The sequence below is a fragment of the Molothrus aeneus genome, chromosome 8, assembly GCF_037042795.1.
Source record: "Molothrus aeneus isolate 106 chromosome 8, BPBGC_Maene_1.0, whole genome shotgun sequence".
NCBI lineage: Eukaryota > Metazoa > Chordata > Aves > Passeriformes > Icteridae > Molothrus > Molothrus aeneus.
The window spans coordinates 3,841,477-3,863,756 of record NC_089653.1 but is presented as its reverse complement, the minus strand read 5'-3'; the positions used below and the strand labels follow the sequence as shown (position 1 = coordinate 3,863,756).

The window sequence follows — 22,280 nt, the reverse complement described above, 5'->3', positions numbered from 1 at the left end:
CTGTGAAAGTGAAGGCTTGCTTGATCATTCTATCATTTTAAAAGCCCATTCTACCATTTGCAAATAGGATCAGCTGCAAACATTTCAAAAGCCTCTATTTTTATTTAGCTCTAATTTTTCCTTCCTGCAGACGTGTCCAGGCTGCTGTACCAAAATAGGGTGTGTGTGAAAAGCTTGACTGGAAAAAAATGAATCATATTCCTGGTGCTGTGAGCTTGCCCTGTAAATAAAAAGGCAGCTGGGGGAGTCCTGACCCTGCCCTGGCTGTTGGGTCAGGGTTTCCCTGGGGCTCTGAGTGCTGCCAGCTGGATGCTGGTGCTGGTGCTGAGTGAGCATGGGGCTGCTCAGCCTCAGTGTGATTTCAGGAGTGAGAAATGAAATCCCTCTCCAGAGCAGGATGCTGCTGCAGCCTGCCATGAGTGCAGCTCCTGGACAGCTTCCAGACCCGTGTCTGTGCCAGCTGCAGCAGGCAGGGGTGAATTGAGGGCACCACAAGGACATGGGCTTGGATCTGATGGGCCACCTTGGCTTTCTGGTGCCTCATCTCCTTCTGCAGCATCACAGAGCTCTGCCTGCTCTGGGTGGTTGAGCAAGGGTGTTGTGCACTCAGGAGATCTCTCAAATGTCCTGCTCAGCTCCCATCTGTCCTTCATTTCCACCTCTCAGCTCTGGAAGGTGACACTTGCAGGTGGTTCTTGCCTTGCTCCCACTCGTGACGCAGCCATGGAGGTGCTGGTTGAAGAACTGGGGATGTGGAGGCAGGAGGAGGTGCTGCCCTAAGGACCAGCGTTTATACTTGAAATCCTACTGGGAGATGGCAAAATGTTCATGCAATTTGTTGGGACAACCCTAAAGCCAAAAGGGCAACAGAGCTGGGGAGGGGTTCTGATGAGGAGCAGCTCAGGGAGCTGGGGAAGGGGCTGGAGCCCCAGGAGGGGCTGAGGGAGCTGGGAAAAGGCCTCAGCCTGGAGCAAAGGAGGCTCAGGGGGCCCTTGTGGCTCTGCACAACTCCTGACAGGATGGGGAAGAGCCTGCAGGGCTCAGGCTGTGCTCCCAGACAACAGGGACAAGATGAGAGAAAACAGCCCCAAGTTGTGCCAGGGGAGGTTTAGATTGGATATTAGGAAACTTTTTTTGTAGAACACTGGAATGGGCTGCTCAGGGGAGTGGTGAAATCACCATCCCTGGAAGCGTTCAAAAAACATCTGAATGTGGCCCTTGAGGACATGGTTTAGTGGTGAACACTGTGGTGGTGCTGGGTTGATTGTTGGACTTGATGATCTTAAAGGTCTTTCCCAGCCTTAACACCTCCATAAGTCTATGATTATAAATGTCTCTTGTCTGGGGCATTTTCTATTAAATGTGCAGTGGTTCTGCTCCCAACAAGCATCAGTGATGTCTGGGAGAGGCCCCACAGACCTCGTGCTTTTAACTGTCAGATGAGAGGAGAAGATGCTCCCTGATAAGATCTCCTTGAGTAGTCACACATCATTTGTGTGGGCAAGCACAGCTCCTCCTTTCCAGGGTTAATTACCTCAGGAGGAGCTGAGGTCACTCTTTGGGATGCCATGAATTGAGCAATGGTGGCTCTCAGAGCAGAGGACTCTGGTGGTTCCTGATTTCCAGCAAGATTCTCCTCTCTCAGAGGCCTCATCTCAGGAAAAGCCTTCTGCCTCTGGCTGCAGCCTGCTTTCACACAGCAGGGCAGCATCTTGGGGAAAGCTTCTTCCCTTGGCAAACTAAGCCAAGAGACCCTTGACAGGCAGCTCAGTCAAGCCTGATCCTAAAGATCTTGGTGTCTCCCTGTTTGCCAACCTTACGGAAGGTTTCAGTAGGAGGGAGACCAAAACCAGGGTTTGGTTTCTTGGTCTGCTGCAGCCTCAGCCCAAGGTTTGGAGCGATGTGTTTGTTTTTTTCTCATTTCCTGGATGAGGTAAGGCAGGGTGGGCTGAGCACTGAGCTCATCCAGACAGGGCCAAAGAGCAGTTTTCCAAGGAACGGGGAGAGTGTGGCAGTGTCATCTTTAACCATCTGTCTGGCAGGGGATGCACAGCCCTTCTTTGGAGATGCTGCTGCTGGGACATTTATTGATTTATTGCCTTGTTTGGGGCTGAATTATAAATCAGAAGTTCCTCTCCCAAACCTCATTTCCAGACTATTCCAAGACATGCTTACCAGTGTGCCAAACTGTCCCTGCTTTAGGGCCCAGCATCCAGGTGTTGATGTTGTGGTGATGATTGGATTATCTATTTAAATATGGTTGATTTGCAGTGACAGGGTTAAAACCCTGAGAATCAAATCAGCAGGACAGCCCTGCATCTGATTAAACCTCCTCCACTGCTTCTCTCTGCCTCCCAACCATCTTGCAGGATGTGCTGTTCCTAGACAAAATCTCTCCAGGATTTGCTGTCAGGCCATTAATGATCAGTTTTCCTGGTGCCTTCTCTCTTTTCTACCACACTTCAGCTCTGGCTTCCCAAACCATTCCTAGCTGGTGGATGATGAGGTGGGGAGTTGGTCTTTCCCATTCCCAGCTAAGCAAGCTCCCAGCCCAGCCATCCAGTTGCTCAGGGTTGGGAAGAGTTTCCTGGGAAGTTTATGAAGAGAGAGCAGAAAAACCTGAGGGATTTGGTACCATCTGGAGCTCCCAGCAGGTGGGAGAGGTGTGACAGTGCTGCTGAATTGCAGAAATGCCCTCAGTGCTGCTTTCCCAAGCTCCCAAAGGTGCCAGTGTGCAAAATAACAGCTCTGAGATGCTCACCCAGCACAGATTTATGGCACAGCACCCTGTACTTAGAACAATCTCCTTACATCAGCCATGTAGGAATGTGCCAGATCCTGCATCCTCCCGAGGCACGGACATTATCGTGGCTCATCTCCTGTGGGACACAGCCTGAACTCCTGGGCATGGGAGAAAATTAATCCATGGTGCTGCTGTCTCACCTTGAGAGCTCAAAATATTCAAACTTTTGACAACCCCCCACAAAAAAAGCCCACAAAAAGCAACAAAACAGAACAAACCACAGAAACCCAAGTCTTAAGCTAATGATCTTTTATTCTCTGAGTCACAGGATGTGGAGCATTCACTCACCTTTTCAGGGGCAGGTCTAGAGATGTTTTGGGTTTTTTATAGGAGCACAGACTGGTTTGTGTTGAAGGGACCTTAAAGGCATCCAGTTCCACCCCCTGCCATGTCAGGGACACCTTCCACTGTCCCAGGCTGCTCCAAGTGCTGTCCAGCCTGGCCTTGGGCACTGCCAGGGATCCAGGGGCAGCCCCAGCTGCTCTGGGCACCACTCCCCAACCTCACAGGGAAGGATTTCTTCTGTATAACTAACCTCAACTTCAGTCTGAACCCATTCCCCTTGTCCTGTCACTCTGATGAACAGTCCCCTTCCAGCTTCCCCATAGGCTCCCTCAGGTACTGGAAAGTTCTGTGAAACCTCCATGCAACCTTCTCTTCTCTCTCTGGATATGTATCCAGGATATATTCATATCCTTGTCCCCTCCTTGTTCTTTCCCTTGTGTGCCTCAGTTGGGAACATCATCCTCACAATGAACAAGGTCTTGTGGATATTTCATGTGCAACATTCCTTGTGGAGGTGCTGTTGCTGGAGCTGCAGGGCACAGCCAGGCTGTTTCACCTGCAACTTGTGGATACTTTGGGGTCAGCAAGGTTAGGAAGCACCAGAATTAGGAAGTACCAAAATTCAGGCCTCTGGCTCAGCACTGTGCTTGGACACATCAGAGGTTGTTTCCTCTGCCTCCCATCCCATGTCTGCCCAGCTCAGGGCTGCTCCTGCCCCAGCTGCAGTTCTTGTGTTACACAGCCAGTAAATTAGCACCTGAAATCACTCTTGTTTTGCAAGCCTGATTAAAATAATAGCTGAGGCTGTCTGTGTTTGAAACTGTCGAGAAGGCAGGGAGGGTGTCTCTGCCCAGGCTCTGTGTCCTGCCTGCATGCAGAGGGATCAGTCACCTGGCAGAGTCACCTTCTCCCTGCTGGCACCCAGGCATCACCACCAGAAACACCATGGGCAGAGGCAGAGAGCCTCCGAAAAATGAGTCTGTGCTGCTGAGACAGAAATCCAACTCACACCAAAGCACCATGTGAACCACCACCCTCATGAATGAATTTGCATTTCTCTCCCATCTGTTTGTCCCAGCAGAAACTTCCTTTCACCCTGAGAGCAGCCAAGGTAACAGAAGTGCTTTGTTCTGCTCTGTTTTCTCAGGGATCCACCAACGTGGTTTACCAAGCCCACCATGTCAGCAGGAGTAAGAGAGGACAAGTGGTCGGCACCAGGGGAGGATTCCGAGGCTGCACCGTTTGGCTCACAGGTATTTTTGCCAGGCTGTCAAATGAAAGCCTGGCCTCACCTGTGAAACTCCATGAGTGTGGAACTCCATGAGTGTGGCTGCCAGGTGGGGATTTGGGATCTGCAGGAATCGTCAGCACTCCCTGCGAGCCGGGAATTGCAAAACATCCCCACGTGGGAAACGCAGACACGCGGTGCTGGCGCAGCAAGATGTTCTCCCTGGCAGCTGCTGCCCAGAACTAATGTTTTGATGGATTTCCCAGCTGCTCTCAGGCTCCTTTGAACATGTCAGAGGCCCCCGGGGTAGCACTTGTTGTTCCCAAGTGTGTAGCTGAGGAAGCCTTGGCTCCAATCCAGCCAGTCTTTGGCAGTGGGACGTACCCGGAGTTGTCCAAAACGCGGATGTTTTCATTCAGGAGCAGTGGGAAGTTCATTGGGACATGTAGGTCTGCTGGTTTGAGGCAGCACGAGGCAGTCACCTTGTCTGGAGAATAAACACTCCCAGCCACAGAGGCATGCTGGAAGCAATCCCTTACATTGTTTTGTTGCCCTTCTCTTCTGCCTTGAAGTGTAAACTCATTGTTTGGGGATTAGGGGCTGCTAGAAAGGACAACTGCATCTCGCATTTCTAATATTTAGACAAGTCTGTCTTTTGCTAGTTGTCCAGTTGTTCCTTTGCTAGTTAAATATTGGCATTTTCTTTGGCTGCTGGAGGATGTTGAAGGACGTGCTTGGAAGGATTTGTAAAGCCATTCTGATTTACCTTCCCGTCACCTTAGTTTGTAGATGCTGGATTAAAGCACATTTCTGTTCTGTTCTCCTCCTCAATTTTCTCCTCCTCAATTGAAGTGCTCAATCTGCTTTTCTGAAGCCAAAAGCCCAACCCCAGGCAATTTCCTTCCTTTTTTGAGTATTACTCAAAAATCTTGTGTCTGAAAGATTTGAGCTACCTGGCTGATGATTATTCTTTGAAATACACTCCTAGAGAAGGAGGTGATGGGGGCCCTTTGCTGCTGGAACCTGTCCCACTCCACATGGTTGCAGCAAGAGCCTCTCCTTGGGTTCAGAATGGGAGAGCAGCTGGCTCTTGACAGTGGGAGCAAGGGGAGGAGGAGGAAGATGAGGAGAGACCTGGAGGAAGCAGCATCCTTTCAAACCTCCCCTGCTTCCTGGAGCTCAGCACAGCCCAGCAAGACACACTGCTAGGTTAGACCCCTCCAGAGCCTGGGCTGTAGATGCTTTTCTCAGGGCATTAATGCCACCCCTCCAATAATAAGGGTTGAAAAGGTGAAGGGTCACCTGTGAAGGTTCATCCTTCATCTGTGAAGGACGAATCCAACTTCCTTTAGGAAGAAATGAGGTAGAGAGCTTCAGACAGAAGGAGTTTGGCCACTGGTGTCACTTGTATTCACTCTCTTGACCTCAAACCTGACCCCTCACTCTTCTACCTCCCCCAGGCCTTTCTGGAGCCGGCAAGACAACCATTGGCTTTGCTCTGGAGGAGTACCTGGTGGCTCATGGCATCCCCTGCTACTCCCTGGATGGTGACAACGTCCGGCATGGCCTGAACAAGAACCTGGGCTTCTCGGCCCAGGACCGCGAGGAGAACATCCGGCGCATCGCCGAGGTGGCGCGGCTCTTCGCCGACGCGGGGCTCGTCTGCATCACCAGCTTCATCTCCCCCTTCACCAAGGTAAGGGTGTGAAGGTCCTGCTCTCTTCTCAGCTTCACCTCAGATGATGAGGCTGGTTTATGGACAGGGTTTCCTAAATGCACAAACGCTCGGTAGAACGCCGCTGATGCGCAACCGCGCGCAGTCACTGTTTGGAGGGCAGCGGCCTCGCTGGATAAATTCAGTGTTGCACACTGATGAAAAGTTAAGATGAGTTTAAGATTTCCCTACTATTAACTCCTCAGAGGTAGAAAAGAGTCACAGAAGCAGCACAGAGGTAAATGCACAAATGCTCGGTAGAGCGCCGCTGATGCGCAACCACGCGCAGTCACTGTTTGGAGGGCAGCGGCCTCGCTGGATAAATTCAGTGTTGCACACTGATGAAAAGCTAAGAGGAGTTTAAGATCTCCTTGCTATTAACTCCTCAGAAAAGAGTCACAGAAGCAGCAGCCTGTCCTAGACCTCTCACTGGTTTTGTGGAAGATTTGACTGCGATTTTCACTTCCGTAGCTGCTGTTATCAGGGTGATGCAAGCAGTTCCTTTTTTGGTAGAATCAAGGAATCACTGAGGCTGGAAAAGACCTCTGAGATCATCGAGTCTGACCGTTTTCACGTAGGGCAGATAATTATTCACAATCTAAAGTTCTGCTGTCCTGTCTAACGAAAAAGTCTTGAGGTTTTACATGGGAAAAGATGAAAACAGATCAAAGTTGTAGATTTTAACAAATTTTTTTAAAAGTATCTTTAAAGAAAAGGAGGAAAGTGAGATGAAAACCCTTATTAGAACTAGTGAACATTGATTAAATCTATAGGAAAGATTAATTTAATTGTGTCAAAATCCAGGGAGGTTTTTCTGCTGCAATTCAGATTTTTCCCATCTTTCTTCTAACAGGATCGTCGAAACGCACGAAAAATTCACGAGGCAGCTGGACTTCCTTTCTTTGAAATCTTTGTAGATGCTCCTCTAAATATTTGTGAAAGCAGAGATGTGAAGGGCCTGTACAAAAAGGCAAGAGCTGGAGAGATCAAAGGTATGGAGGAGTGAGTTCTTATTTTGCCTTTTGCTTTCCAAAGCTTTGGATGCCTTGTCCTGGCAGTGCCACAATAGGGGTGGGTGTCTAAAGGCCTTTTGTAGTGCACAAGAGGATCCTAATTCCCCTAATCTTACTGTCACAAGTGCCACTTGTTGTACCCAGCATGGTTGAATGCTCCCTGGTTGTTTGTACAGTGTTCTTGGCTCTAAGGCACTGATTATTCTATTAAACAAATTTAATTTGGGGGTTAATTGTCCGTAGGATTCACGGGCATTGACTCAGAGTACGAGAAGCCCGAAGCTCCCGAGCTGGTGCTGAAAACAAACGATGCATCGGTGTCTGAGTGCATCCAGCAGGTCGTGGAGCTCCTGCAGGCCCAGGTTGGTCACTTTTGTGTCACCATCACTGGCAGCCTTGGAACCCTGCTTTGGGACACTGCCTTTTTGGTGTTCCCCTTCAAAACAGTGTGTTACAAGTGCTGCCTGTCCCTGTCTTTCAGAACATCGTGCCCCAGGGCTCAGTCAAGGATGTTCTGGAGCTCTTTGTGCCTGAGGATAAACTCAGCAGTGTCCGGGCTGAGGCAGAGAAGCTGCCAGCACTGGAGATCACTAAGGTATTGTCACACACAGCTTCTGACACTATTTAGCTGCTCCAAGGATGGAAGCTTCCAGGAGGATGTTGCCAAAGGGGCCTGTGTTCTTCTGATGGCCCTGACCTTCTGTGGCTGTGGTTTATGGTGAGCTGAGGTGGGATCCTGGTCCTCAGCCATTTTCTGCCATGTGTGCTGCAGGGTGTCAGTCTCCTCTGCTGTGTTATACAGCCCCACAAGGACAAGCTGCCAGAGGGCAGGGTTTGGTGGGATATTGGCAGGCCCTGGCACAGAGGCTGTGGCTGCCTCTGGATCCCTGGCAGTGCCCAAGGCCAGGCTGGATGGGGCTTGGAGCAGCCTGGGATAGTGGAAGGTGTCCCTGCCCATGGCAGGGGTGGGATTGGATGGGCTTTAAGGTCCCTTCCAACCCAAACCAGTCTGGGATTCTAAGTTGTGCTGTGAAAGTGTGAGAGTCTGGCTTTAAAAGCCTCAAGCTACAATCCCCTGTGTCTTTCTCCCCCTTATGAATGTCCTGTATTCAAAGCAAAACAAAATGAAAATGCTGTTTCAGCAGAAAGGAAGGAAAAGCAACCTCTGAGTGTGACAGGAGTGTAACCCCTTTGGGTTTGTTTTGCAGCTGGATCTGCAGTGGGTGCAGGTGCTGAGCGAAGGCTGGGCCACTCCTCTGACAGGATTCATGAGGGAGGCTGAGTACCTGCAAGTGCTGCACTTTGGCACCCTGCTCAACGGTATGGATCCCCTGTGTCCTCCTCTCCTGCCTTGTGGCACACTCCTGAAGGTGGCCAAGGTCACCCTGCTGTGGCCACAGCCCTGGCTCTCAGCTCTGACATCTCTCATGGTGCTGCTCAAACCTTCCAGGAGTTGTTGTGTGGCTCTTGTTGAGCTTGGCTGTACCAGGGTGTAAATAGAGATGCAAACCCAAGGCCAAGGAAGCAGGGAGGCTGCCAGGCTCAGCTGGAGGTGGGAGGAAAAGGCAGCTGCTTCTTGGAAACAGGAGCAGAGCCTGGTTTTGCCCCTCACCCCATTTCCCTGCTTCTCCAGCATGTTAGCTTGAAGTAAATCTGATTTATCTATGCATTAGCAGCCTGCTAGAGGTGCTTCATCCCTGGAAGAGGCAAAGAGGGCTCAGGTGATGCCCATGCACAGCTGGGACTGGGGCACAGATGTTTCTACCCCATTTCTCAGCTGTGGATGCTCTTGCTGTGACTTCACCTGCACATGGAGTGCTCATGTTGGGGTTTGTAGATCCTGGCAGTGATCTCTGCAAAGGTCAGCAAGTCCCTTTGAGCCTTACATGTCTTCTAGACAATCCTGTGGTCCCACAGGGCAGAGATTTGCTGCTGTTGCTGAGATTTGGGCACAGAGGCAAAACTCAGGACTGCTCACTTTGCACTGTGGGAGTGTCTGTGTGTGGGGGCCCTGCTCCCAGACACACCATAGCCTTTCACCTCCTACCCAGTGTGCAAACAGCATTCAGAAGCACATGTCCCTGTTATCAGAGCCTCCTCTGTGGTCTTTGAGCTGCCTCTTGTGCCTGGGGAGGTCGCAGAGTGCCCTGGGATGGCCACGTTGCTCCACAGCCCCGTACTTTGTGCTGAGGGCTCATCCCAGAGCGGATCAAGTTTTGGGGTGCCCCCCCAAAGCTGCCAACAGCCCTGAGCACATCTCCTCTGAGCTCTGTGGGCAGGTGCTCAGGGTTTGTAGAGCTCTGTGGGGAGCAGAGACAGTGGCCAGGAGAGAGAGCAGCTTTGCAGGGGGATGAGCTCTCCAGAGCGAGCTCTGAGTAGCAGGGGGCAGCAGCATCTGGAGATCCTGTCTCCACAGGGGTTTCCAAACTCAGCATCAGTGTGGTCAGGCCCTCAGGGTGGCATCTGAGTGGGAGAGAGAACACCAGCTGCTCCTGGAGAAGCTTTGGGAAGTGGTGGAGGGCTCCATCTCACTGGTGTGGCACTGCCAAGGAGAGGCTTGAGCCTGCTCTTCCCAGAGCCATCGTGCCCTGGGCTGGCTGATAGTCTGAGCAGCTCCTGTGGGTTTTTGGGGACACTTGTTCAAGCAGCAAATCCCTCCTGGATGCCCCAGCAGGTGGGTGATGTGCTTTGTGTAGGGCCACCAGGAAGGGGGTGGATCTGCAGCAATGCACCAGCAGCCTGTGACACTGCCAGGAGGGGTGACAGTGACACTGGAGGTGCTGGATCACGCTTTGAGGCTGTGGTAGGACCATGGCCACTCCAGCAGGAGCTTTTAAGTGCTTTGAGTCTTGAAATGGTTTCTGTAGCGTGCCCCTGAGTGTTAATTATCTTAATTATGTTTGTGTTCTCCCAGGAAAGAGGCGCTTGGGAGCTGGTATGTATGGAACTGTTCTCAGGCTCTGCACGAATTACCTCAATTGAGATTCTTTTTGACTATAATTTTTTGAGATTTACCAAAAAAAAATCCCAAAACCCCTTGAAATTACTATGAAATTATTCCAGCCATGGCCCATTTATGATCCAGGCAGTTCTGACACACCCCGTGTCCCAAGGACCAGTCTGCACAAAGATCCCAGTTGTGTAATTTTGTAATTACCTGCACTGGAGTGATCTCTTGTTACCTCTCCATCCTACATTTGGAAGTGGAGCCTGAAGATCCTCACTTTCAGCAGCATTTGTTGGTTTCATAATGCAGCTTTATTTTTTTTTCCTGTGCTGGCTTAATTGACTGATCATTATTAATATGATTTAAATGTATGAAGTTGATATTGATTGGATCCCATGTGAATATAATTATGATTATTCATTGAAATTACTGCCTGGCAGATGAATGATAGCCAGTCATGAATTTAAAGTAAATGCAAATATTTTCATAAAAATTAAAGTAAAAATCTATATCATAGCCAAAATCCTCAAATTAAGACTCTCAAGGGTCCAACCTGATTTCAGTCAGATCAGAATAAGTTGAATCAGTGATTTGTTTGTGACTGGAAATCCATCAAAGAGACCAATTCTCCTGTAATAACATTGGAATATTGTTAATATCCAAATATCCGAGGAGAAGTGGGAGGACCTCAGTGGAACACTGGGAAATTGGGAGGGTTGGGTTATAACCAACATGATTTCAAGCTATTTAGGGACAACACTGAAATTAGAAACTAGGTGTGCACTTACAGACTCAGACAGAAAACAGATTAAACAGTGCAGAGATGTAAAGGAGGAGGAGTAGCAATATAGAGATAGCCAGGAAAAAACCCAAACAAGAGAAAAGCAAAACAAATTAAAACTGAGTGTGGTGGAAGAGGCAGCCCAGGAGGTGTGCAGGGAATGGGGTGCTCCAGGGAACACCAGCCTGGAGCCATCTCCACAGAGGTGGTTCTCCTGGAGGAGAAGGCATTTTCCAAGCACCTTGAAATTTTTCAATTTATCCAGGGTTGCATTTTGCCAGCACATTTAAATTTTTCACCTTCACAAGGAGCTAACGAAGAAGAACCAGGGGAAGGGAGAGTGGAGGAACTGATGAGATGCTCCAGGTATCCTGGAGACACCTCTGGCCCTTAGATAAGGAGCTTTTGTATTCTGCTAACATCACCATTTGTTAGCAGTGCAGAGAAAACTGCTGCAATGACTGATTTTCCATGCAAACCTCTGTTTCCTGTGCTCCCAGGGCTGCTTACAATGCTTGTCCATGCAGGAGGGTGTTCAACCCTCCCCTCCAAGGGTTGTGAGCATCCCCACGGTGCTGCTGGTGTCCCTGTGTCCTGGTTTAGGGTAAATTTGGGAGAAAACCTCCAAAGGGGTTCCTCTAAAAAGCAAATTCAAGCAGCCCTCCCCCAGCTGGTTCAGGAAAATATTTCCTTGGAGAAAGGTGGAAAAAAACCCTGTTTATTTAGCGGGCAAAACATTCACCAGCAGAAAAAATGAACAATGTTAAACAATAGAACCTCTCGCTGTTCTGAAGAGATGGCAAACTCAGAAAGTCCCTCTGTGGGCTGTGGCTTGGCTCACTCAGTCTCTTATCAGTCTCTTATCAGTCCCTCAGGTGCTGGAAATGCTGTGGCCCATGCCCAGCCTGGTGGGCCACAGGTGGAGCTGCTGGTGCTCTTCTGGGTGCTCAGTCCAGAGCAGGTTCAAACGGTTCCAAGAAAAAGAAGAAACACAGTCCAGGGAAATTTTCTGCCTCAGCTAGCTAGAAACTAACTAAAAGCAAAGGAGAGCTCTGTCCTGCCATCTGTCTGTGCTGCAGACAGCACAGCTGTGGCATTCACATTCTCTGATAAAATCCCTTCACCCAGGATTTTCTCCTGGGAAGCTGAGAAGCCTCAGAGTAAAAGGAAAACAATTCTTATCTCATTTGCTTCTCCTGTGTTGTGCTCACATGTGGAATGTGTTTGGAGATTGTTTACCCACAGGTGATTGTTTCATTGGATTCTGCTGGGAGTTGTTTTCACTCTTTGGCCAGTTGGGGCCAAGCTGTGTTGGGACTCTGGAGAGAGTCACGAGTTTTCATTATTATAATTTTAGCATTTTAGTAAGTATCTTTTTTGTTTTCTTTGGTATAGTATAATATTCTTTAATACAATATAGTATTATAAAGTAATAAATTAGCCTTGTAAGAACATGGAGTCAGATTCATCATGAATGATACCTGGGACATTCCCAGCAAATACAATAACACAGTCCAGGAGCAGGATGCAGGGAGCAAGCACAGTTTGTGATAACAAACTCCACGCTCCTTTTCTCCTCCTTTTGCTGACAGAACCAATCTTAAAGGTGCAAAACTTATTTCTGGGCTAAACAGAGCATAGAATTCATCACCATAAAGCTACACCAGGACATCCTACAGGACACATAGTGGCTGCAGGGTGCTGAGCTCTTCTCTGTGTCTCTGGGCAGACGGTGTGGTGAACCCAAGCAGCCCCCAGCCACAGGCAACCTTAGCAAGCTTGAGTGAGATCAGCTCTTTAGTGACTATCAGCTCATTGTGATTTCAGCCCTTCAGCTTGCTAGGTGCCTAGGCAGGCAGACACAGGGAGAGAGAGGAGAAGGCTGTTTGGAGTTCCACAGTGATGTCTTTATTGGGTCTTCTGAGAAGGGTTCCAGTGACAGCTCTTCTGCCAGAACCGGGCTAAACCAGCCCTTTATATAGGGTACAGGGGGATCAGAAATGGTCCAATGGCAAGGGGTAAAGGAAAGTGACCTACAGGGTTACAGAGAGATAAACAGGGGTTCCAAAAGGCAGAAAAGGGTCTTTCACCATGACTTGGCATTTCCTATCTTTAGGCTTCTGCACGCCACAGGGCCCTTGCAGAGCCTTGCACACTGCAGGGTGCTGAGCCCCTCTCTGTGTCTCTGGGCAGATGGTGTGGTGAACCTGAGTGTGCCCATCGTGCTGCCCCTGTCAGTGCAGGGCAAACAGCAGCTGCAGGGTGCTGAACCCTCTCTCTCTGTATCTTTGGGCAGATGGTGTGGTGAACCTGAGCGTGCCCATTGTGCTGCCCTGTCAGTGCAGGGCACACAGCAGCTGCAGGGTGCTGAGCCCCTCTCTGTGTCTCTGGGCAGACAATGTGGTGAACCTGAGCGTGCCCATCGTGCTGCCCCTGTCAGTGCAGGGCACACAGCAGCTGCAGGGTGCTGAACCCCTTCTCTCTGTGTCTCTGGGCAGATGGTGTGGTGAACCTGAGCGTGCCCATCGTGCTGGCCCTGTCAGCAGAGGACAAGCAGCGTCTGGAGGGCAGTGCAGCGCTGGCACTCAGCTTCCAGGGCCGCCGGGTGGCCGTGCTGCGCCGCCCCGAGTTCTTCGCGCACAGGAAGGAGGAGCGCTGCGCCCGCGTCTGGGGCACCACCTGCCCGCGCCACCCACACATCCAGGTGGGTGCTCAGCACTGAAACCTGCCCAGGGCATGGAGAAGGGAACTCTGCCAAGGTTTTGGGTGCCAGCTGTAAGAAATTGTGCCTGGCTCCAATCCGGCTAGCTGTGGACCCAGCTCACATCGTCTTACGTAGGACAAGAGGCGCTCCACGTGGGGACTGAGTCCTATTTTGTATCCTAGATTGGAGAGCACCAGGTCATCCAGGTGACTCCCCAGGTGGAAAAAAGAGGGAGTGGTCTTCTCCCAGAGGAATTTTGAGCTGAGGGGAAGGGGGCAATGTGATACAAGTGAGGAGGGGCAAACCAGGAGGAGAGCGCCAACATTGAGGCTTAGTGAGGGAAGGGGAGGACCATGTGATGATAGAATACAAATCATGTGAACAATGCAAATTACCAAACACCCTGTGCAAATAACTAAATAATTATTTAGTGCAATACAACACTGGTGGGTCCTGCCTCTCCCTCATGAGAAGTATGGCCTGGGGGTTGAAACCTGGCCAGGGGATGGAGAAGTGAACTTTGCCAAGGTTTTGAGGGCCATGAGCTTCCAGTCCAGCTCTTTGCTGGGAACCAGCCCATCCTGAGCAGGCAGGACTGATTTTATTTGGCCACCAGCCCATCCTGAGCAGGCAGGACTGAATTTTTTGGCTTTTCCCTACAGGCAGCCAGCAGGGTTGGTGTATTTTTGCAGCTTCTCTCTTCCCCCTTAGTCTGTGGCAGTACAAGGAGCATTGTCCCTGGGAAAGGGAGAGCTCTGGCTTCCACATAGTGACTTGAGCTTTCTGCTTAAAAAGGCTACAGCTGTGATAGTCCTTTCCCCTCCCTTAAAATGACTGGTTTAATTAATCAGCAGCAGGTGTGTGCCTTGCAACAGGCTCATTCCTCTTGTGTATTCCCATGAGGAAAGCAGAGGGGGAGCTGGAGGAAGGTCTTGTGCCTTCCTATAGACTGCTGGCTGCCAGAGGGGAGGCCAGCACCCAGCTGGGTGGGGACTGGGTGGCTGCTGTCCCACTTGGTGAGGTTTTGCTGCCCATGACATTCATTCACATGGTCACAGCAATGATGTTTTCCACCTGAGAGAAAGGAAGCTCATCCTACAACAGGGTTGAGCCTCAAACTTTTCAAAGGAGACTGGGAGAAGGAGGAGTGTGCTGTCCCCTTTGCACTGAAGGTGTGTGTAATTCCCAGATGGTGATGGAGAGTGGAGACTGGCTGGTTGGTGGAGACCTGCAGGTCCTGGAGAAGATCAAATGGAATGACGGGCTGGACCAGTACCGCCTGACCCCGCTGGCTCTCAAGCAGAAGTTCAGGGAAATGAATGCTGGTGAGTGCCCTGGGTTACACCACTGACAGGGCTCTTCCTGCCCCACAGGGCCTTGGTGTGATCCATGACTTGGTCTCAGCATTTCCAGGTGGCTTCTGGATGCTCCCAAAACGGGGTTGTTTGGGAGGGTGAGCAGTAAAGGGGACTCAGGGCATGGCACAGGTGTCACAGGGCTCTTTGGTTAGGGCAGTGCTCGTGATGGGCTGTGTCCCCAGGGGCTGCTCTAAGGGCTGGGACCCTGCTCACATCCCCCCTGGCAGGTCAGATCCTCTCTGCACTGACATGCCTTCACACCTGGGGAACAGCTCAGGTGTCTCCTCCCAGCTCTCTGTCCCATAGAATCCCAGAATGGTTTGGGTTGGAGGGACCTTAAAGCTCATCCCATTGCACCCCCTGCCATGGGCAGGGACACCTTCCATGCTCCCGGGTTGCTCCTGCTGGTGGTCCCAGCAGGATGGCAAGGGTCAGACACCCACCCTCACTTTGGGGAAAGAGCATGGGCCCTCCTGCAGGTGCCACTGAGCTTGGGGAGGTGACAGATCACTAAAGACATCAGTGCAGGTGTCCAGTGCTGTGCACAACCATTATAGGAAAGCTGATAGGGCTGAAATCAGCCCCAAAGGAAATGAATGCAGGGAAAATAACCTTGGCAGGGCGATGTGTGTGTGTGTGTGAAACACTCAGGGCCTTGTTTGTTTGGAGACAGGGCACATACAGGTCTGTCATGGTTGAGATCAGACACACACAGCTCTGTCATGGCACACAGGGCACACACAGCTCTGTCATGGCACACAGGGCACACACACAGCTCTGTCATGGCACACAGAGCTCTGTCATGGCACACAGGGCACACAGAGCTCTGTCATGGCACACAGGGCACACACAGCTCTGTCATGGCACACAGGGCACACACAGCTCCCTCCTGGCTCTGTGGAAGCTCAGAGTGTGGCAGTGACGCCCCCACCTTTCCCTTGCAGACGCCGTTTTCGCCTTCCAGCTGCGCAACCCCGTTCACAACGGGCACGCGCTGCTGATGCAGGACACACGGCGCCAGCTCCTCGAGAGGGGCTACAAGAACCCCGTGCTGCTGCTGCACCCTCTGGGGGGCTGGACCAAGGATGATGATGTCCCCCTGGAGTGGCGCATGAAGCAGCACGCTGCTGTGCTGGAGGAGCAGGTCCTGGACCCCAAGTCCACCATCGTGGCCATCTTCCCCTCTCCCATGCTCTACGCCGGCCCCACGGAGGTAAGGCAGCCCTTGGCTGCTCAGCAGGGCAAGGCAGGCAGCCTGTCCATGGGGTTGTACTCACAGCCTGCCTGGAAAACCCCAGGAAGGGGCTGGAGCTGTGTGCTCACTCTTGGCTCCCTGCATGGTTTGCCTGTGTTTGCTGCTGCAGCGTCTTTGCAGAGAACTCTGCTCCCATCCATCCCCTCCTGGGCTGTGGAGGGCTGGGGAGAAGGGATACAATCAGGCTTCTCCTTATTCTGGCAGGCAGGGACATTCATTTGAAACCCCTTCTGTCCCTAAATCAGTGGGATGAAAGGGGCAGATGCTGAACCTCCCCTTCCATGTGCTGGGCATCACCACCTTGGCACACCAAAAATTCAAGCGACCCAGCCTATAGGAATGTGCCCCTTGTTGATGGAGTGCCAAAACTGTCCTTTGTCCCCTTAAAAAGGAAAGAAGCCCAGAAGTTTCTCTCCTCAATTAGGTGAAAAGACAGCTCATAGGATCTGGGGGGCCTTCACCTCAAACTTAAGGACAGCTAATTGGGCAGGAGCCAAAAAGTCCCACCTGAGCAACTCACTAGAAAAAGAAGAGAACAAAGAAACAAATGGCTTTTGTGAGGTGTTTCACCAGGAGTAAGAACCTCTGGCACCTGGCTCAGCTTTTCTCTTTACAGAGTTTTGTTATTTTGCCTTTTATTAAAACATTTTTGTTCCCAACGCTGCCACAGAAGCCATCCTGCTGATTTTATGCCTTCTGAGGTAGCTGAGCTATCTTGGGTGTGAAACAGATCTCCAAGAGCTTATGAGACCTGGCTTGAGGAGACCCCTATTTCATCAGCCCAGTTCGCTCTCCATGATGCATAAATTCCATTCAAACCCAGGATTCTGTCTGGGCAGTGCCAGCTTCTTCCTCTGAATCCTGACGTGTCTTCATGGCTGAGTGAGGTAGGATGAAATTAATTTCTTCTGATAATGGAGCAATAAACTCTTTTTCTCTGAAAGATGTATGTGTCCTGTGGCTGCTATCTCAGTGGGAGTACCTCATTCCTTTCTTTAAAAAAATATCCCACATATATAGCTTCAATTTTAACATTTTGTTATAACCTAAAACTATATTTACCACACTACTTAAGAGAATTAATACAGCATAAGTTTCTAACACAACACATATGTGAAAAATGCATATTTTATGATTGGCTTTTCGCAAATGTTCAAATGAATATTGTGTGTGTTGTGTTAGAAAGTAATGCTGTATTAATTCTCTATTCTCTATTAAAATATAGAGAATATTAAAAACTATTAAAATATAGTTTTAGGTTATAACAAAATGTTAAAATAGAAACTATGCTATCTGGGATGCTTTTTTTCCAAAGAAAGGACTTGCACCAGATAGCAGCCACAGGACACCTGAATCTTTCAGTGAAAGAGAATTTATTGCTCCCTTATCAGGAGAAATGAACTTCTTCCCACCTCGCTCAGGATTGGAGATTAGGATTAGGAGGAATAAGTTGATGATGACCAGACAGAATCCTGGGTTTGAATGGAATTTATGCATCATGGATGAGGTGTATGAATATGCAACAGGCTGTTGCTTTTAAGGGTTAATCCTCTATTAATGTGGGTCCTTTTTTGGGCTTATTTTGCCCAGACAAAGGTACCCGGACTGTCCATATGTTTCTATTTTATATCCTCTTTGTTTCTACTGTCTCATATTGTCCTAATCCAAATTATCCAAATTATTATTACTCCAATTGTATTACTATTTTTACAACCATTTTATTACCATTAAACTTTTAAAACTTTAAAAACAAGCAATTGGCGTTTTCCACAACATATTCGTTTGAATATTTGCAAAAAAGCCAATCATAAAATATGCATTTTTCACAAAAAAAAAAAAAAAAAAGCCCCCAGTGCCTCCCTGTCCTCCCTCCCTCAATCCCTGTGTCCCCTCCCTGCAGGTGCAGTGGCACTGCCGGGCCCGGATGGTGGCGGGGGCCAACTTCTACATCGTGGGGCGCGACCCGGCGGGAATGCCGCACCCCGACACGCGGCAGGACCTGTACGAGCCCACGCACGGCGGGAAGGTGCTGAGCATGGCCCCCGGGCTCACCTCCGTGGAGATCCTCCCCTTCCGAGTGGCTGCCTACAACAAGCTCAAGAGAGCCATGGATTTCTACGACCCCAAAAGGTAAAGGCGGCCGCGGTTTCTTGGCCGTGTGGGGTTTGCGCGCGCCGCGGGCTCGCGGAGTTTTGGGGACGGGGAAGAGGCCCCAAGGAGAGGAATGGGGGCAGAACCTGGGAAAGGCACCAGTGTGTTCCACCAAGAGCTGTCACATGAAACTAAAGTGCCACTAGGGAGGAAAGGGAACACAGCCTCCCGCAGCTGGGAAGTGTTGGGGACACTGCAGCTCCCCTGGGATGAGGAGCCCTGGGGGTGACTCGGGCCTGTGCTGTTTGTGAGGGTCCCCAGGATGAGGGAAGAGATGAGAATCTGACTCCAAGTTCTCAGAAGGCTGATTATATTATATTATATTATATTAATCATATATCATATTATATTTATCATATATCATATCATATCATTTGGAATGTAGTCTGGACATTGTTTACCAACAGGTGAATGTTGGATTGGATCCATGTGAATTGTTTTTAATTAATATGATATGTATATAATATATATATAATATGTTATATTATATATTAATTAATATAAATTATATATTGTATTATATAATATTATATATTAATTAATATATAACATTACATTCTATTACATTATATTATAGTCATATCAATGCTGTACTAAAACTATACTCTAGAAAAAGAAAAGATACATCAGGAGGCTTAACAAGAATGATAATGAAAGCTCAGGACTGACTCCTCACAGTCTGACACAGCTGGCTGTGATTGGCCATTAATTAAAAATAATTCACATGGGACCAATCAAACCTTCACCTGTTGGTAAACAATGTCCAGACTACATTCCAAAGCAATCAGATAATTACTGTTTTCATTCTTGTCTGAGGTTTCTCAGCTTCTCAGGATAAAAATCCTGAGCAAAGAGGGTTTTTCAGAAAATATCCTGGTGACGTGGGCCAGCTGAGCTGATGTCACGTGTCTCTATTTCACACAGGCACGATGACTTTGACTTCATCTCAGGAACACGCATGAGGAAGCTCGCTCGGGAAGGGGAGAACCCCCCAGATGGCTTCATGGCCCCCAAAGCCTGGAAAGTCCTCACCACCTATTACCAGTCACTGGAAAAAAAGAATTAACTCCTCCTCCTCCTCCTCCTCCTCCTCCCTAGAAATACCTGTATTAATAGCGAGCAATGATCGATTGATTCCCTGTGACACAGATCACTTGGCATGACCCTGGGCTTTTCCGACCTGGGTCAGTGTTTTTTACCAATCAGAAATTCTTTCAGCCTGATCCTTCTCCCCCTGAAGCTGCTGGTGGTGTCCCCATGGAGTGGAAGGGATGGGGAGAGGGCCCTTTGTTCCCAGCTGGCACCAGGACGTGCCATGGTGCTGCCAGGGCCACTCAGCAGCTGCCAGTGCAGAGGGGACCAGGATAAATCCTGCCCATGCCCTGCCTGGAGCAGAAATGAAGAAGTGCCCTTCCACCTTGTGCCTTAGACAGTTTTTGCTAATTAACAGCAGAATCTTTTTAATGCCTCTTTTTATACAAAGGACTTTTTAAGATCAGCTGTGACCACCTCCAATTCCTTGTGGCTGAGCCAACTCCTCACTGCTTCCTTCCTTCCTTCCTTCCTTCCTTCCTTCCTTCCTTCCTTCCTTCCTTCCTTCCTTCCTTCCTTCCTTCCTTCCTTCCTTCCTTCCTTCCTTCCTTCCTTCTTCCTGCTTGACCTCTTTGGTCAAACAAATCCTGGGCTGAGCATTGCTTTTGCTCCAAGTTCAGGAGCCTGTGAGGATGTGCCATGGTGATCCCTGCACTCTCAGCTGGGGAGCCTCTCCCGGGAGGCACCATGAACCCTGAGATCCTGAGAAAGCTCTGCACAGCAAGGAGAAGTCAGGGATGCTGGCACTGTGCTTCCAGGTGTCCTCCCAGGTGGCAGGATGGGATCTCCCTTCCCTCTGCCCACACTCCTCCCACCCCAAAAGCAAATCCGAGACAAAACAGCAAAGTCACAGCACCAGGTGGGTCTGGAGAACCGGCTGAGAGAGGCTGCAGCTCCTGCCCTCATGCACACCTGTGTGGGTGCAGATGACCTGATTTATTCCGTGGGGACAGCCCGAGGATGGCAGGAGACCCTTGGTCCCCAGCCCTGTGTGCTGCTGCTGCTGAGCCGAGAGCCCGGCGCTGCCCCAGCCCTGGCTGTGGAAACTCGCGGCGGACATTGACGCCTTCCCCACCCTGACCCCGGCACGGACTCTGGCAAGGCCCCGCCTGAGGCTTTTCTGCTGGCTCGCAGGAGCCTCCGAGGTGACAGAGCAGTGACACAACGGCGACAGCACAGCCTGGGGCGCTGCCGGGGCTGCCAGGGACGGGGCTGGTCCCGCCCGCAGCCCCGCTGGGCGGTGGCAGCAGAGCAGAGTAAGCAGAACTCGCTCATTGCTGCCTCACTCCGGGGTTTTTGCACCTGGCCGTGCTCAGCAGCGGCCCCAGGAGCCGTCGGGATGTTCCCAAGGAAGAGCAATCAGCGTTCCTCTCTTCCTGTGCTCCTGTTTGAGTTCCAGCTGGATCCATGCTCACCAAAACCAACCTGCTCCTGCTTGGTACTGTGAGCTACAACCTGCTCTGCTGTGGCCAGGGCACACTGCTGCCCAAGCCTTCATCTATCACTGGAAAATATCCTTGAAAAAGGGCTTTTTGGGTGGCTTTTTAAGTCTTTTTTTTAAGCATTTGGAGGAAATCTGTGTTTTACCCCAAGGCAAATGCTGCAGCCTCCGTGGGAGCTGACAGAGCACCAGCACCAGCCTCACCCAGCCAGGGCCCAAAAGTGACATTCCCATTTAGGATTTTTAAGGAGTGAAACAGCACTGTTGGTGCTCATCATGAAATAATCCTGTCCCCTCCAGTAAATCCAGGTGGTCACAGCAAAACACAGATGTTGTTATCATTTTAAACCAGAGTAGTGTCCTGATTACCTCTGATTAAAGCACGTGGACTGGGGGGTTTATAGTCTATTTATTAAAGACATGAGACTGGAATTTGTACCTCAGCTGATGCATCTCATGATTTAATATATTCTGAACTCGATACTCTATGAAACACTCACTTTTAGTACAAATAAATATTTATATGTGTAAGTAGCTGTCACTTGGTGATTTTTGGGTGGAGCTTTGCTGGAAGCTGGCTCAGCCTGGGCAATGCTGTGCAATCCCTGGAGATGTGAGAGAGGAATTGGGCTCTTCCCCCCTTCAGAGAGGCAGGACCAGGTGCTGAGGGTTGGACCAAGCCTCTGGAGCCACGGGATGAAAGCAGCCACGTTCAAAACCCTCAGCCTTTGGAGGAAGCTGCCAGAGGGTTTGTGCTTCAACAAGGACTCCCACAGCAGCAGCAGGAGTGGACACGTGTGGAGTGTTCCTGGAGAAGTGGGAATTGCAGTCCAGCTGCAGAAATTTCCCCACAGGAGCAATCAGAAAGAACTCCTGGTGCCTCTTCAGCCCGGCCCCGATGAGCTTTGGGCAGCAGGGAAGGGCAGCTCCAGCCAGCAGTGCCCAGAGCTGGGATTTTGGAAACACCAGCAGGAGCTCAGGGCTCAGGCAGTGACCAGGGGCTGTCCCCGGGTTTGTCCTGCTGCCCTGCCCTCCCTCGGGCTGACATTAACCCCCCTGAGGACACACTTCGCACTCAATTAAAGCCAATTAACACCTGCCTGCGCTGCGGTTTTAACAAGGAGGAACCAGCCTGAAAATAAAGTACCAACAGCCCTCCAGCATTTGGTGCAGTCTGATGTGCAGCTGAAGAGCCAGCAACGTGTACTACTGCCCTTTAATCCAGATATTTCCTGGAGAAAATGAAACTCTGGGTGATATGGGGCAGCTTCGCTGTCATCAGCCCCTGGAGGAAATGAGAAGCACCCAGCACTAGAGGCAGGAGGTGCAGGGGAAGCTCCCAGGCTGGCATTCCTCAGCTGTCACTGTCCCAGCTGCTCCAGCCTGGCCTTGGGCACTGCCAGGGATGCAGGGGCAGCCCCAGCTGCTCTGGGCACCCTGTGCCAGGGCCTGCCCACCCTGCCAGGGAACAATTCCTCATTCCCAATGTCCCATCCAGCCCTGCCCTC

At 50.3% G+C, this 22,280-nt stretch overlaps 1 protein-coding gene across 1 annotated transcript; it reads left to right on the top strand.

Moving 5' to 3' along the window:
* The first annotated feature begins 723 nt into the window (after positions 1-723).
* On the top strand, positions 724-21,303 carry PAPSS2 (3'-phosphoadenosine 5'-phosphosulfate synthase 2). The gene is made up of 12 exons (XM_066554907.1): positions 724-768; positions 4,236-4,341; positions 5,777-6,012; positions 6,884-7,022; positions 7,287-7,405; positions 7,525-7,638; positions 8,252-8,363; positions 13,270-13,475; positions 14,665-14,800; positions 15,778-16,046; positions 17,989-18,218; positions 19,164-21,303. Exons 1-12 carry the CDS (start codon positions 724-726, stop codon positions 19,303-19,305), a joined length of 1,854 nt encoding a protein of 617 aa, XP_066411004.1. The 3' UTR covers positions 19,306-21,303.
* Positions 21,304-22,280: the final 977 nt, after the last annotated feature.